The sequence below is a fragment of the Procambarus clarkii genome, chromosome 4, assembly GCF_040958095.1.
Source record: "Procambarus clarkii isolate CNS0578487 chromosome 4, FALCON_Pclarkii_2.0, whole genome shotgun sequence".
Lineage (NCBI taxonomy): Eukaryota > Metazoa > Arthropoda > Malacostraca > Decapoda > Cambaridae > Procambarus > Procambarus clarkii.
Genome location: NC_091153.1, coordinates 41,899,076 through 41,914,777, shown reverse-complemented (window position 1 = coordinate 41,914,777; position 15,702 = coordinate 41,899,076). Strand labels below are relative to the sequence as shown.

General features: G+C 39.9%; 1 protein-coding gene across 11 annotated transcripts in view; it reads left to right on the top strand.

Moving 5' to 3' along the window:
• Positions 1 to 15,182, top strand: part of step (cytohesin steppke) — a 455,937-nt gene extending 440,755 nt beyond the window's left edge. For all 11 annotated transcript variants that reach the window (XM_069333884.1, XM_069333886.1, XM_069333863.1 and 8 more), the window contains 6 exons: positions 4,112 to 4,227; positions 6,501 to 6,651; positions 8,104 to 8,365; positions 11,045 to 11,275; positions 11,926 to 12,104; positions 13,017 to 15,182. In XM_069333884.1, the coding sequence (XP_069189985.1) occupies positions 4,112 to 4,227; positions 6,501 to 6,651; positions 8,104 to 8,365; positions 11,045 to 11,275; positions 11,926 to 12,104; positions 13,017 to 13,095 (1,018 nt within the window). In that variant the 3' untranslated portion in view covers positions 13,096 to 15,182. The remainder of the gene's footprint in view (positions 1 to 4,111; positions 4,228 to 6,500; positions 6,652 to 8,103; positions 8,366 to 11,044; positions 11,276 to 11,925; positions 12,105 to 13,016) is intronic.
• Positions 15,183 to 15,702: the final 520 nt, after the last annotated feature.

Below are 15,702 nucleotides of genomic sequence, written 5' to 3'. Positions count from 1 at the left end.
TTCCGCGGCTCTGTCCTGGAACCTCTTGTTTTACGTATATATCAACGGTTTACACAGAATTAACTAGCAACACTCCAATTTTCCAGAAGATAGAAAAATATAATGGAAAATTAATTCAGAGAATCGCGACAAGACGATCTTGCTAGATTTGAAAAGGGAAGAAAGACTGGCAGATGCAGTTTGATGAGGAAATATGTAGGGATTCTGAGCTTAGGCATTGGTGATAGAACCTGGATATCGGCCGGACAATGTTGGAATTGGGAAATCTGAATGCGAAAAAGATTTGAGTGATGCTTATTAGATCTTACGGCAAAAAATAAATGCATAATTGTACTGAGTAATGCAAATAGGATACTGGGATTTATTTCTAGACGTGTTAGCAAGGGACTTGACGGCTGAGTGGACAATGCTCGAGATTCGTAGTCCTAAGGTTCCGGGTTCGATCCCCAGTGGAGGCGGAAACAAATGGGCAGAATTTTTTATCCTGATGTCTGTTTACCCAGCAGTTAATAGGTACCTGGGAGTTACAGCTGCTACGGGCTGCATAGATACATAATATTCTTCAATTACCTGCCCTTATTATGCAACATTTAGATTATGCAGTTCAGTTTTGGTCACCGGACAATAAAATGGACATAATTTAACATGAACGCATACAGAGTACCCATTACTCATCCCAACAAATATCATAACAATGTCAATGGTCTTCGACCGCAGGTGTGCCTTTTGTAACAGAAATGACCTACGCATTGGATGTGAATTACAAGAACACGAGAATAAAATAACTGCATTGTGCCCGAGATACCTGATCAACCAGGCTGATTCATAAGTCAGGCTACAAGCAGCCATGTCTAACAGCTTAGTTGAACAGACCACCAAACAGAAGGCCTGGTCAGAGACCGGGTGGAGGGGCGGTGACCCCCGGAATCAGTCCAGTAGGCCTACAAGAGTGTGTGTACTCCCTCTATTTCAGCAGAGAACATAGACGCAATAAAGCACCTAAATTATTGGGATCGTCTCAAAGCTCTCCAAATGTACTCCCTAGAAAGCCGAGAGAGATATCAAATAATATACACGTGGAAGAAACTGGAGGACCAAGTCCCTAATCTACCTAGTAAAATAACAACGTACTGGAGTGAACAATATGGAAGAAAATGCAGGATAGAACCAGTGAAGAACAGAGGTGCCATAGGCACAATCAGAGAACACTATAAACATCAGAGGTTCTGCTTGATACCTGGTTGATGGGGTTCTGGCAGTTCTTCTCCCCAAGCCTGGCCCGAGGCCAGGCTTGGCTTGAGAGCGCTTGGTCCACCAGGCTGTTGCTTGGAGCGGCCTGCAGGCTCACCACAGCCCGGTTGGTCTGGCACTTTTTTTTTTAGGAAACAATCTAGTTTTCTCTTGAAGATATCCACGGTTGTTAAACATCCTCCCAACGAGTATAAGAAATATTGCTGGAACAACCGTGGACATCTTAGAGAAAACTAGATAGTTTATCAAGCACCACCAGACCAACCGGGCTGTGGTGGATATGTGGGTCTGCGGGCCGCTCCAAGCAACAGCCTGGTGGACCAAACTCTCACAAGTCAAGCCTGGCCTCGGGCCGGGCTTGGAGTAGAACAACTCCCAAAACCCCATCAACCAGGTACCTTGTGTTATGTGAGGCAGGTCTATGCATTTCCCAAGTAGAGATCAAAGCTGAGTAGATCAGCAGGGAGTGCAGTTGCTGGCGTGTCGGGGATTTAAATTAGTCCTAGTTGATACCAGGAGCATACCTGAAGATGGTTTCAAGAGTTCTTCTACTCCCCGAGCCCGGCCTTGTGCCAGGCTCGACTTATGACAACTGTTGCTTGGTCTTGGATTGATTGATGAACATTAAGCCACCCAAAAGGTGGCATGGACACGAATAGCCCGTAAGTGGTGGCCCTTTTGAGCCATTACCAGTATCAATAGATGATAATGGAGATCTGTGGAGGTACGGCTTCACCCTGCGTGACGGGAGACGTCTCCCTGTTGCTTGGAGCGGCCCGCAGGCCCACATATGCACTACAACCCGGTTGGTCCGGCATTTCTCTGAAAAACTTATCCAAATGCTGCTTGAACACGTTCACCTTTATTCAGGTCTTGCATAACAATGGTGTGAGAAAATCAACCTGACCCTAACACGCTGATAAGGACATAAGAGAAGGCTCGTCTGTTCGGGTAGACTCCCAGGAACTGCTCACCGCAATCCAAATTCAGGGACACCAGTTATTCTTAATATGTACTTTATAGCGTTTTGTTTACTTAGACCTAGACAAGATTCTCGATCATTACAGTTTAGAGATGGCAATTGAACAGTGAGGATGTAGTGTGAGGAGTGAGTTGATAAGGAAAATGTATTAAAGGTGATTATCCTGTGTCAGCAGGCTGGGTTACTAAACAGGGTAACCACCAGTCCAGAAGAATCATAAAAGTACTGTATCAACTAAAAGAAAATTGCCAACGCCTGTAAAGCTGTAATAATTTCAGGGAAGCCTCCATAACACTGCAGGAAGCTCTAAATGGATTTGTAATGTGAATGAAAATTTAGACTATGTACTAGACTATATTTAGACTGCTTTAGGCAGTCTAAATTTATAAGAAATTTAGACTTTAGGCAGAAATTTAGATTGCTACAGGCAGGCTACACCTGCCTGTAGTCTTCTCATTACACCTGCTACTGTAGACTTGTATTTTCAGTACCAAAGACTCATTGCCTGGTAGGGTTGAACACCATCTAAAATTCCAAACCCATGGCATTATTTTTCAGTTTTGGAACAGTTTTGTCAGCCATGACATGCACATTGAGAATATTTATTAGAGCCAGTTACACCGAGTTCCTGTGTTTGGTCCACCATGGGCGAGGATGTCATTATATTGTGGGCGTTGCCTAGGGTTGAGCCACCAGGAAACTCTGGCATCTCAGCGCGTTCTGTTGTGTGCACAAGTATTTTGTAGTTTTCCAAACTGTTCGCTATGTTCTGTCTTTATTATGTTCAGTGTATCTTATCTTGATTTCGGGGCTTTTAGTGTCCCCGCGGCCCGGTCCTCGACCAGGCCTCCACCCCCAGGAAGCAGCCCGTGACAGCTGACTAACACCCAGGTACCTATTTTACTGCTAGGTAACAGGGGCATAGGGTGAAAGAAACTCTGCCTATTGTTTCTCGCCATCGCCTGGGATCGAACCCAGGACGACAAGTCCAGCATGCTGTCCGCTCGGCCGACCGGCTCCCTTAATACAGTATATTTAATACATTTACGTAAATAATGATGACGCACAATTAAATTTATCCAAAGGATAATATATTAGAAGCTGATCTATTTCAAAATCCTTTTCCCTCCACCAGATTTATTTTAAAATCGAGGATCTTTACATTGATTCAAGTGCTATATTAAATTTTTAGTCATTTGTTGATAGTTTCAGCTCGTATATTATATCCTTTGTTTATACTTTTCATCCATTGGTTAATGCCGAGTGCGATTGGAATGAATGAACTTTACCAAAGGGTTGCAGCCATTCATAAGTGGGAAGGTTGGGTAACCCCGTGGACAATGGGTGTGTTTACATGTTGGTGCTTGTCAAGCGTTGTGGCCCCGGGGTGTAGGGAGCTCCCTTCTCAGTCTCCAACACCTGGGCTCTTCGTCTCTCACAACACGCCTCGCTCCTCTCCCGTAAACCACTATAAATCTTCCCATGTGTTTGTTACAATTTTAAATTTATATTTTTGCACTGAATGTGTTGAAAATATATTAAGAATATCATTTAGTCTAATAAGTGAAATCCGCTAGCAAGATAGAAGAGCCTCTCATCTAAAACCTTAATTATACTTTAAAACAAAACCTTTTAGTTGGAGTTGGACTTCAAGGTTAACTTCACTAGATATACAATAACTGAATATTCTCTTAGGATGTTGCCTTCTTATCCGGTATTTATGCCAGAGAATTAAAGAACAGTATATTTTGTCATCAGTTTCCATAGATGGAAGTTTTACTAAATCTACTATATTTTTGTTAGTACTTTTTGAATGTTTTTACAAATCTATTTTAAAAATCCTGCCATAATGTTAATATCGTTATTATCATTCCACAGTAAGAATAATCCGAAGAGTAAGCAGATGAGCATCGGAAGGAAAAAGTTCAACATGGATCCAAAGAAAGGAATAGAGTACCTAATTGATCACGGGCTGTTGAAGAACACCCCTGATGGTAAGTTAACTGTCCCATCTGTGCATCTATGTATCCACCCATCCGTCTGGCTGTCTAACCCTATATCCAACTATCTATCCATCCATTTAACCATCTATTCATCTGTCCATCAATCCATCCATATATCAGTCAGTCCATCCTTGTATCCTACTTATTAATGTTCATTTATCTGTCCACCTACCTATCCATCTATTCAACTGAACCTGCTCGTGTATCCACATATCCAATTATCTATCCATCTTTCTACTGTTTGTTTCTGTCAGTCTGTCTCCTCTTATAAAAAAAATATACAGTAATTGTCTTGTGTGGGTGATTGTCCGTGAGAGCTGCTTAGTGGTGTGACATACTAAAATAAAGACTAGTTACCCCTTACTCTGGTAAAGAGCCTGAGAAACCTTTGTAGCTGCTGAAGAATTGTCTTATGCAAGTATTGTCAAATTATTGAGTGCAGGAAATTTGCCAATTTTACCAAGATCAATGAATAATGGTGCATATTACTAAAAGAATTTTTTTGTTTGAAAAGTTTTTGAAAATATTTAGCTGTTTAGCTTGCGGGCAGTGCCAAAAATTGTGGAGGTCTGAATGTGGCAATAGTTCAAAAAAGTTCCTTTTTTAATTTTGGTGACCACGACCATGGGAGCCAGTGGGCCGATCGGACAGCACGCTGGACTTGTGATCCTGTGGTCCTGGGTTTGATCCCAGGCGCCGGCAAGAAACAATGGGCAGAGTTTCTTTCACCCTATGCCCCTGTTACCTAACAGTAAAATAGGTACCTGGGTGTTAGTCAGCTGTCACGGGCTGCTTCCTGGGGGTGGAGGCCTGGTCGAAGACCGGGCCACGGGGACACTAAAAGCCCCGAAATCATCTCGAGATAACCAACCTATGTTCATCCTGAACCCCAGACCATTCACTCTGCCAATTAGGATAAGGTATATACTGTGTATGTGTACTCGCTTACTCACCTACCTATTTGTGCTTACAGAATCGAGCATTGACTCTTGGATCCTGCCCGCGCGCGCGTGCGTGCGTGCGTGCGTGTGTGCACGCACGCACGCACGCACGCACGCACGCACTCTCCTATTTGTGCTTGCGGGGTTTGAGCTTTGGCTCTTTGGTCCTGCCTCTCAACTGTAAATCAACTGGTAATTACCTAAGTGTAATTACCTAATTTAATTAATTTGGTGTACAGGTTCCCGAGCCTACTGGGCTCTCTCATATCTATATTTGAAACTGTGTATGGAGTCAGCCTCCACCACATCACTGCTTAATGCATTCCATCTGTTAACTACTATGACACAAAGTTCTTTCTAACGTCCCTGTGTCTCATGTGGGTAATTGCTAGTGTGTGTGGGTGGGGGTGGGGAGGCACATTTGCTCAATAGAATAACATGCTAGAGCAAAAGGTACGGGAGGAAATGAAGAATAGAATCAGTGAGGAGTAGAGATGCTAAAGGCACAATCAGAGAGCACTGTCTGAACATCAGAGGTCCACGGTTGTTCAATACTCTCCCAGCAAGCAAACATTAGAAACATTGTCGGAACAAAGGTGGACATTTTCAAGAAAAACTTAGAAAAGTTCCTGCAAGAAGTGCCAGACCATCCCAGCTGTAGTTATGTGGGCCTGCGGACTGCTCCAAGCAACAGCCTGTTGGACCTAATTATCATAAGTCGAACCTGGACCGCAGGCTGAGCAAGGGGAGTAGAACTACTCCCGAAACTCTGCCTTGTGTCTATATTGTGTAGCTTAGAGATCAACAGCCCCATGGCCTGGTCTCCAACCAGACCCAGTTGGTTGTCTGGTCAACCAGGCTTTTGGATGCGGCTGTTTGCAGCCTGACGTATAAATCACAGCCTGGTTGATAAGGTATTCTTTGGAAGCGTTTGTAGAGTTCTCTCATGAATGCTGTAAGAGGCCGGCCAGTTATGCTCCTTACGTGTAGCGGGAGCATGTTGAAAAGTCCTGGGCCCTTGATGTTGGTTCTCCATCGCCATACCTGGTACCCCTCTCCAGGTATGCTCCAGGTATATGCTGATTAAATGGAAAAATATTGAACACATTTTTATAAGAATTTTTTTTTATCATTGACTGATAGATGGGGTCGTGAAGTCGGATGTCTGGATAAACATTACAGGATGCAGTGAAGGATTTTTTTTTTTTTTTTTTTTGCTGAGTGAGTGCTGCCTTGCAGCCATAATTAGATAAGCTGGAAAATGTAAACACTTGCATAAAAACTGTTTCGTTGCTTATTTGCTCATGGCTGTATTTTTTTCAGATATTGCACAATTCCTGTACAAAGGAGAAGGATTGAACAAGACAGCCATTGGAGACTATCTTGGTGAACGTAACGACTTCAACCAGTCGGTTCTAGATGCGTTTGTCTGTCTTCATGATTTCACCGATTTGATCCTAGTACAGGCTCTAAGGTGTGTATAAATAATTTAGTTTACAGTAGTAACAAATTAAGATTATAATGTACAGCATAAACTAATAGAACTTGCATGATCGGTAATAAATTCCCTAACTTATTTATTTTTACATTTTCATTGAGAAATCCATAAAATTTAAATTTCATTTATTCTCCAAGCCCAACCACTTCGACTAGACAGTAGAGCGACGGTCTTACTTCTTGCGATGTGGCGTTCAATCTCTCGCCATCCAAGTAGCACTATTCCTTTCCTCCATCCTATCCTAAATCCTAATCCTCGTATCCCTTTGATGTGCCATATAGTCATGATGGCTTAATGCTCTCTCCTGATCATTACTGTACCTTGCATTAAGGACGGTAGAGAGATGATGTTAATGTGAAGAAAACCTTTTATCATCTTGATGTAATAAGTTTAATAATTTTTGTTATATAGCTGATCTTCGTCAGGTATTGGGAATGTGTTAATATCCGGTCACATATCGCATGCACTGAGAATGGGCCGTGAAAATTTTTTGTAGTTAGAAATACAGTAATTATTCACCAATGCAAGTGATTCAAATTTTGTATGGAAGTATTGTGATGAGCAGGTAGAATTTTTGTTAACATATTTACAGTAGCTACATTTGCATTAGGGTAGCTACCCTAGCTACATGAAGGAAAGTATAGAGGAGTGTTGCTAATTTGGATAGTGATTTGTCACTCATGATGATGCACAATGTTATTACTGCCAGTGGTCCAGACACTGGCTTGATATCTGGAAGGCCATGTTCAAACCACTCGAGCAGCAGCTGTCCGCAATTATACAACTTGCACACATTACACATAAGTGGTGGATGAAATTTTTCTATCATTCCTGCTTGGCAGAAAGAAAGAACAAGTGGGACATCTTGTTGTGAAGATGGAAAGCTTCTTTCTGAGCAGAAAGGCCAGTTGCTCGTATACCCTCCCATTTTATTCAAATGTACCCAATGCTGTGGGGGTTTGAGTCGGGCTAAATGTGAGATGGGCAGCTTCAACAGTCAATTGACTAAATACTTGGCTGTGTGTGTGTGAGGTTGATTATAGCTTGGTTTAGGGTTTGAGGAAAATTACATTAACATATTTAAAGTAATTCTGCAATTGAGAAATCTCCAGTCAAATTCCCCTCACTCCACCCCCCCCCCCCCCCCATAGTTTGGGGGAGTTTGATAAGATTCCCACTGCACTGGGGAATGAGACTACCTGGACCAGGATTTGTCAACCATTTATGCAACTACAATACATTGCTTATAAAACCTGTTTAAAACCTATAAAATACATGTTTCCTCGGTCATGGTTTAAACCTTGTTTAAATTTATTACAGTTAATGAGCCTTAAAACTTTATCACCCAAGGTTAGTATTACTGTGCTGTATTACAATATTTCTTGAATACTGTATTTATAATAAATAAAAACTCATTTTGGCCAACAGACAATTTCTGTGGAGTTTCCGTTTGCCTGGAGAAGCACAAAAGATTGACAGAATGATGGAGCGCTTTGCCCACCGATACTGTGAACTCAACCCCTCAATCTTCCAGCACCCTGATACTTGTTTTGTGCTGTCATTTGCAATCATCATGTTGAATACGTCTTTGCACAACCCTGCAGTCAAGGACAAACAAACTATTGAACAGTTTATCACCATGAACCGAGGCATTGACAATGGTGATGATCTTCCAAGAGAACTTTTGGAGGTGAGTTTTATAAGTGATATACTTTTTTTAGTAATTAGTGTTCTTTCCCTATATATTTTTCTTTTTGGCATTTTCATTATGTTCGTGATTATATTTGATATAAATATAAATTATTTAGCATTTACTTTGCTGTACTAATATACAGCACAGGGTGTCCAAAAATCTGGCCCCCATAGGCAACATATACAGTATTTCATACATGTATATTGTAAACAAAAATTATAGTTAAACACACAAGTGTCGTATGGGGTCACACTTCTGGGACATCCTGTGTGTGTAATTACTCAAGTGTAGTTACAGGATGATAGCTATGCTTATGGTGTCCCACCTACCCAGCCCTTTTTTTTTTCTCTCTCCATATAATGCTTTGAAATTGGCAGTATTGGCCTTCTCCCAACTTGTTCCAACCAAGTACAAGTTGGAACATTATAGCTCTTATATTATATGCAAGTGGTGATAACCACTGTTTGCAATTTTCTAGTATTGTTTTGGCACCTTTGTTTCCTTAGCTTGAATCGGTGTCCTCTTCTTTGTGAAGTTGCTGGTTTCAGGAATTCCTTTGTCAATTTGGTAGATTCCTGTTAATATTTTGTAAGTGGTGATCACATCCTCTTTTTCTTGTATCTTTAAGCTTTGGCATGTTTAATGCCTCTCGTCTCCTCGTAACTCAAAATTTTTCAATTCCGGAAACTATTTTGTAACATGTCATTGCACCTTTTAACAGTTTATTATATGCTTCTTGAGATTTGGGCACCATACAACTGCTGCATATTCCAATTTTGGTCTCGCAAAAGTCATGAACAGTGTCTAGTATTTCTCTATCATATAATTAAAAGCAAGTCTGAAGTTGATAAGCGACGCATACTCTCCTCTCACAATGTTCCTTGTGTTCCTCTAGAGATAATTTGCTATCCAAAACCACCCAGGTTTTGGATAATGACAGGTTCGATAACAATCTTTCACACTAGAGATGATATACCAATGATGATACTTTTCAAGACACTAGTGCTCTCTAGAATGGAATACTGTTGCACATTGACAGCCCTTTTCAAAGCTGGAGAAATTGCTGACCAGGAGAGCAGGCAGAGATCCTTTACGGCTAGAATCCACTTGGTAAAACGTCTAAACTATTGGGATCGACTAAAATGCCTAAATCTGTATTCTCTTGAGCACAGGCGGGAAAGATACATAATAATTTACACATGGAAAATGGTAGAGGGGCTGGTCCCAAACCTGCACACAGAAATAATATGAGACCAGAAGACATGGCAGGATGTGCAGAATACCCCGTTGAAAAGCAGAGGTGCAACAGGTACTCTGAGAGAGAACTCTATCAACATCAGAGGCCCGAGACTCTTTAAGTATGGTTCCACTACACACAAGGGGTATAACTGGCCGACTCCTCACATTGTTCAAGAAAACTTGATAAGCCCCTCCAAAGGATACCTGATCAACCAGGCTGTGACTCGTATGTGAGGCCACGAGCAGTCACATCAAACAGCCTGGTTGACCAATCCAGCAACGAGGAAGCCTAGTCGAGGACCAAGCCATGGGAACCCAAGAACATTTCGAGGTAACCTTAAGGTAAGGTAAGGTAATCCCCAAGTCTCGTTCTTTATTAGTTCTGTAATTCCTTTCCACGTAATTCGTAAGTTGTGTGGGGTCTATTTTCTCCGATTCCACATTCCATAACATGTCATTTATTCACATTGAATTCCATTTGCCACTTGATGCTCCAAGCACTTATCTAGATAGAATTGAAGGGCATTATAATCGTCTGCATCTCCTATCTTCCCCCAGTATCTTGACTTCATCTGCAAAGGTGTTCATATAATTCTGTTCCTTCTGGTAGGTCGTTTATATAGACAATGAACATTACTGGTGCAAGAACAGACTCCTATGGTACTCCACTAGTAATACTTCTCCAGTCACATACATTGGTTCTGATTACTGCCCTCATCCATGTCGGAAGTCTCCCTGTCACCCCTCCAGCATGTTCGTTTCCAGAACAGCCTCGTGTGGGACTCTATATCAAAAGCCTTTTTTAGGTCTAGATAAACGGTCAACCCAACCACCTCTTTCCTGTAGAATCTCTGGCGCTATCATACAAACTACAGTAAATAGATTTGTTAAACAGGTTTTTCCTGTTCGTAAACCATACTGTTTATTATGTCATTACTTCCTAGGCGTTCAACCCATTTGGCTTTACTTACTTTTTCCAGTGTTTTGACTACCACACTTGTTAATGGTATGGGTGTATAATTTAGAGGTTCTTCTTGACTATCATGTGCTGCATTGATACAGTGCAACGTCTGTTACTAAACGTCCCTGTACGAATTTTTCGGGTTATGAACTCAATTTCTTCGTAAAATTTGAATGCGAGTTTGTAACACTGAGCGCGCTTCAGTTTACCAGTGCCTCCTGCCTAGTGACAATCGTGCTTGAATTCTTTGTAAAGATTTTTTTTTTTCTAACCATAAAATTATATACCATGCCATGGGTAGTGAAGTTTATGCCGATAAGGGTCCCCTCCACCTCAAGAAAGTCGGTGGTAAGGTTAAACATGAAAACCAGGGTACCACTGTACTCTCTTTCTATGTACAGTATATACATGTGTGTGATGTATTTTAAATATTGGGACATTTGTTATAAATATCTTATGTATATTATTTGTTACAGAGTTTATATGATAGTATCAAGACAGAACCTTTTAAGATTCCTGAAGATGATGGGAATGATCTGATGCACACATTCTTTAATCCTGATCGTGAGGGATGGCTTATGAAGCAAGGTGGCCGCTACAAATCTTGGAAGAGGAGATGGTTTATTCTCAATGATAATTGTCTCTACTATTTTGAGTACACTACAGACAAGGAGCCAAGAGGGATTATTCCATTGGAGAATATAGAGGTATGAGAAATTCCAGAAACGGTGTAATTATTATTACTTTCTAGCTGTTATAAAATCTGGAATATGTGCATTATCATAATTTAACATCTTTGTTGACTAGATTGATACAATTTTGCCTAATCACAGTAAAATAGGCACATTATGATTTAATTCAAAACTATCTTCCGTAACTTTTTGTATAACACAAGTGCTGCGTATGTTTGTAGCATAGGTTTTTAACATGGTTAGCTCTCACACAATTGGAGCCATATTTGGTTCTCGGATAGATAGCAGCTTTTGGGCACAGTTTCTTAAACCTGATGCCTGTTTAACTAATAGTAACTATTACTTGGAAGTCGGGTAACTGTTGAGGGTTGTATCCTGGAAGATTAGTCATTTGCCAAAGGAAAACTTGGCAAGCCTCCCTATCCCCCCCCCCCTCCTCCCCCTGCTACAGTCGTAATGGTTTGCCGCTTTTTCCCGATATTCTCTTCCCTTCTCAAAACTTCCTTCCCTTCTACCCCCTTTCTTACTCTCTCACTCCTATTATTTACTCTCATATACATCTTAATTTTTCCTCTGCTCTCTTCTACCCCCCCTCCCTCCTCTATGATTACTGTAGTAGCAAAACATTGCTATATACCAATTTGTTACATACCAATTTGTTACAGGTTCGTGAAGTACAAGACCGCAATAAGCCAAATTGCTTTGAGTTGTATGCCACATCAACAGATTTCATAAAAGCATGCAAGACAGACAGCGAAGGCAAAGTAGTAGAAGGCAAGCACACTGTGTACCGAATGTCTGCGGCAACCCCCGATGAAAAGGAAGAATGGATCAAGTGTATAAGGTAAGAAACGCTAATTCAGTAAACATTGAAAATAAAATTGGTTGGAAAGTATAGTTTTTATTGTCTCGGCCAGAATATTAATGCCCAAGAAATATATGCGGATAGTCTGCACATTGTCTGATCAAATAATTACAGTATTTGTTAGTGTAAAAGATGCACCCTCACATAGGATGCACCCCCTATTTAACAAGGATATTTTATGGAAAAAGTGTTTTAGTATGTTTCATCATACATTTATTGAAAGATATTTTAAAGTGGCTTTTGTACCCCAATTCTTACCTTCTCTAAGATCAGCTGTATAGTTGTTTATATTTTTGGTAAGAGAAATGCTATACAGGATGCAAAACTTGTATTTCTGGATGTAATGTTTTGTGTTGCCGCATCAGGCCACCAGGACGGCACACCCGGTGGTGGCACACCATTGCAGCACTCTGATTTTGTTGCCATCGACTCATTGAAAATGGCTGACAGGTGGATGAAAATTTAACATGCCTTTTAAATTTCTAGGAGCATTTTTCCATAATGAATGTTTCTTGAAGGTAACGGTAGTTAAATAATGTACAACAAATCAAGTATGGGTTATATACGCTAGGTAAGGTAGTGAGATGCGAGCTTCCTTCATAACTGCTGAAATATATCAAATTTTTTGTTACAAGTTTGTGATGACTCTGCTTGTTTTCAATATTGAATGATTAGCAATGATTTTTGTGCCTAGCGAACTTACCCAGTATGCTCGTCTGGCTCCCTTAGGCTATGGCACTTGGTCTCACATCCATAATACGGCCGCATTAGATGCAGGGCAATTTTTTAATACACATAAATAAAAAACGCGTCTTATACGCCGGCAAATATGGTATGTAGTAAAAATTGCTCCTATAAACTATTTATATGATGATTTTTTTTTGTTTTCAGACAAAGTATTAGCCATAATCCATTCTATGATATGTTGGCAAAGAGAAAGAAGAATATTCAGAAGAATAGCAGTCGATAATTGTGGATGAAAGGTGGTGGTGTAGAGAGTTGGCTTAAAGACTGACATCCAAGTGGTCAGTATCTAAATTGGTGATAATATTTAAGAGACATGAGTGCTCAAGAACATATAGATTTGTGGTCTACTATGTGATGTGATAAAAGGACTTAACAGGAATTGCTAATGGATAAGTTTTCTCCGATATTACAAACTTTAATGTACAATTGTGATCGGCTGAAATTCCTGTCCATGACTTTGCAGTTTGAAACGTACACAGTCCACACCCAGAAAAAAGCAGTTGGTTTGCGTAAGTGTTCACCTTGAAAAATGAACACTGCATCAGAATCACCCATGATCTTGGTGATTTAAGCTTGTGAATTCTTTGTGTACATATGTATGTGAATAGCAAAATGACAGAAATTGATGGCATATGTTATTAGAAACTGATATGTATGCCAGTAATTTACAAAGATCTTGTGTATTAGTGTAAATATGTGTATGTATTCGGCTTGCTGAAGCATTTGTGTATAAGGTCATTTTGTTGTAAATGTCATATTGTGACAATCTTTGTGGCCAAAGATTGTTTGGCCACAGAGTGAATGGCACAAAGAACCAGTTTGTATTAAAATGTGTAAATGTTTGTATATATATGTATGTATGCATGCATGCATGCATGCGTGTGTGTGTGTGTGTGTGTGTGTGTGTGTGTATAAGAGAGAGGGGAAGGGGGATAACAGTATTTTATCGGAATATAACTACAGTATAACAAATATGAATGGTTGCAGGAACCATTTCAAATGAATACGGTACATTTATGCTACCTACCTGCAGTGCACACTTTAATTTCATGCCATATTTTACATTTTATTATGCACATAAATACCATTGAAATTATGCAGATTTTACTGACCTAGATGATGTATGGATGAATCTTGCAGCTTTATTGCTCATTTTATTAGCACAAAAACAAGCATAATTTTTGAAGGATAGTAGGAACAGCTTGCTATTTGTATTAGAAGCATTAAAACAATTTTTGTTTTAATAAAACTGCAACTAAGTAGTAGTTTATTGGCAGTCTGAATTTGCTCACATTGTGTAGTTTGAAATAATTTCTACAAATGGCAAACAAAATTTTAAGTAATCTGTACATTGTCATATGCTAAGCCTGTATGTAAATGCCTCCAATGAGAAACAAAGTACTGTATAATTTTACGGCATATAATTTGTAAAGTATTCCCAGCAATTTTTCTTCACATCTGCACTTTCGTCTAATCCTGTTGATGTGTGTTGTGATCGAGTCTGCCATTGTGAACTAGCCTCATATTACTACAGTACAAGTCCCAAGTATGTTTCAGAATTCAGTATCTTGGTTACTCACACGGTTAAGCTGCAGAAGATACTCTGATCTCATACAATGTATATTTGTGTGTCTTACAGCATGGCACAGTCTATCATGTTACTGTTCTTCATTCTGCATGTGCTGTTTTCCTTCAGCAATACTCAAAAAAAAATTATCTAATTCCTAGCATTGAAAACCAATAGCTGTGTATCACTTTTCAAAAGCAGAAATGGTCTTTTTTTTTTTATTATAGTAGCCTATTTGGTTATACTGTTTTAAAATTCTACTCCCAAGTGATGTTTTGAGAATTTTCTTGAGCTTAAAACTGTTGGCAAAATTGTCCAGTTCGTGTGTCAGGGTATTGAACAATAAAGATGTTAATTTTATTAGATTTGTTATTTGTATATCTTGTATTTTATTTTTCTTCTAAATATCATTCAACATGTTCAGTGTTATTTAATAATTAAGAACTATCCATGTTTAATGGATAATTAAAGAAATAATATTTATACAGCTACCAAAGAAATGTTCACATGAATTTTCATTTCACATTGTGCAACATGTAAGAGTTGGTTTTAGTGTAGTCTCATTCACCTTACCCTTGATACACTGTCTTTGATTACAAAAGCAAAATTGAATTCATCTATTCATCTGTTTTTATCTACTTACTACCTACTTCTGATTATGTACAGGCTCGTAAGGATTTTACCCAGTTGTAAATATTTCTGTAAGTCTTTATATTATTGTAATTAATAAAGTGATAACATGTTTCAGTTTATATTTGCCATCCAGCTTTAAAGGTGTTCAGCAGTTCACAACTATGTATGCTACTTACCAAAAGTGATTGGTCAAGCAGGAAACAATTTTGTGGCCTCCCAAACAATGGTTCATCTTTGGCTGGGTAGGTGGCATTGCCAAGGCATAAGAATAAAGGAACTGAAAAATGTGTTCTCCCATGTGTGTGTGTTCTCGGGGGAGCCGGTCGGCCAAGTGGACAGCACGCTGGACTTGTGATTCTGTGGTCCTGGGTTCGATCCCGGGTGCCGGCGAGAAACAATGGGCAGAGTTTCTTTCACCCTATGCCCCTGTTAACTAGCAGTAAAATTGGTACCTGGGTGTTAGCCAGCTGTCATGGGCTGCTTCCTGGGGGTGGAGGCCTGGTCGAGGACCGGGCCACGGGGACACTAAAGCCCCAAAATCATCTCGAGATAACCTCCCATTCATTTATATGACTGCTTTGTGGGAAGGTTAGAAAAGTTCCTGCTAATCTGCTTCATTAACCAACACTA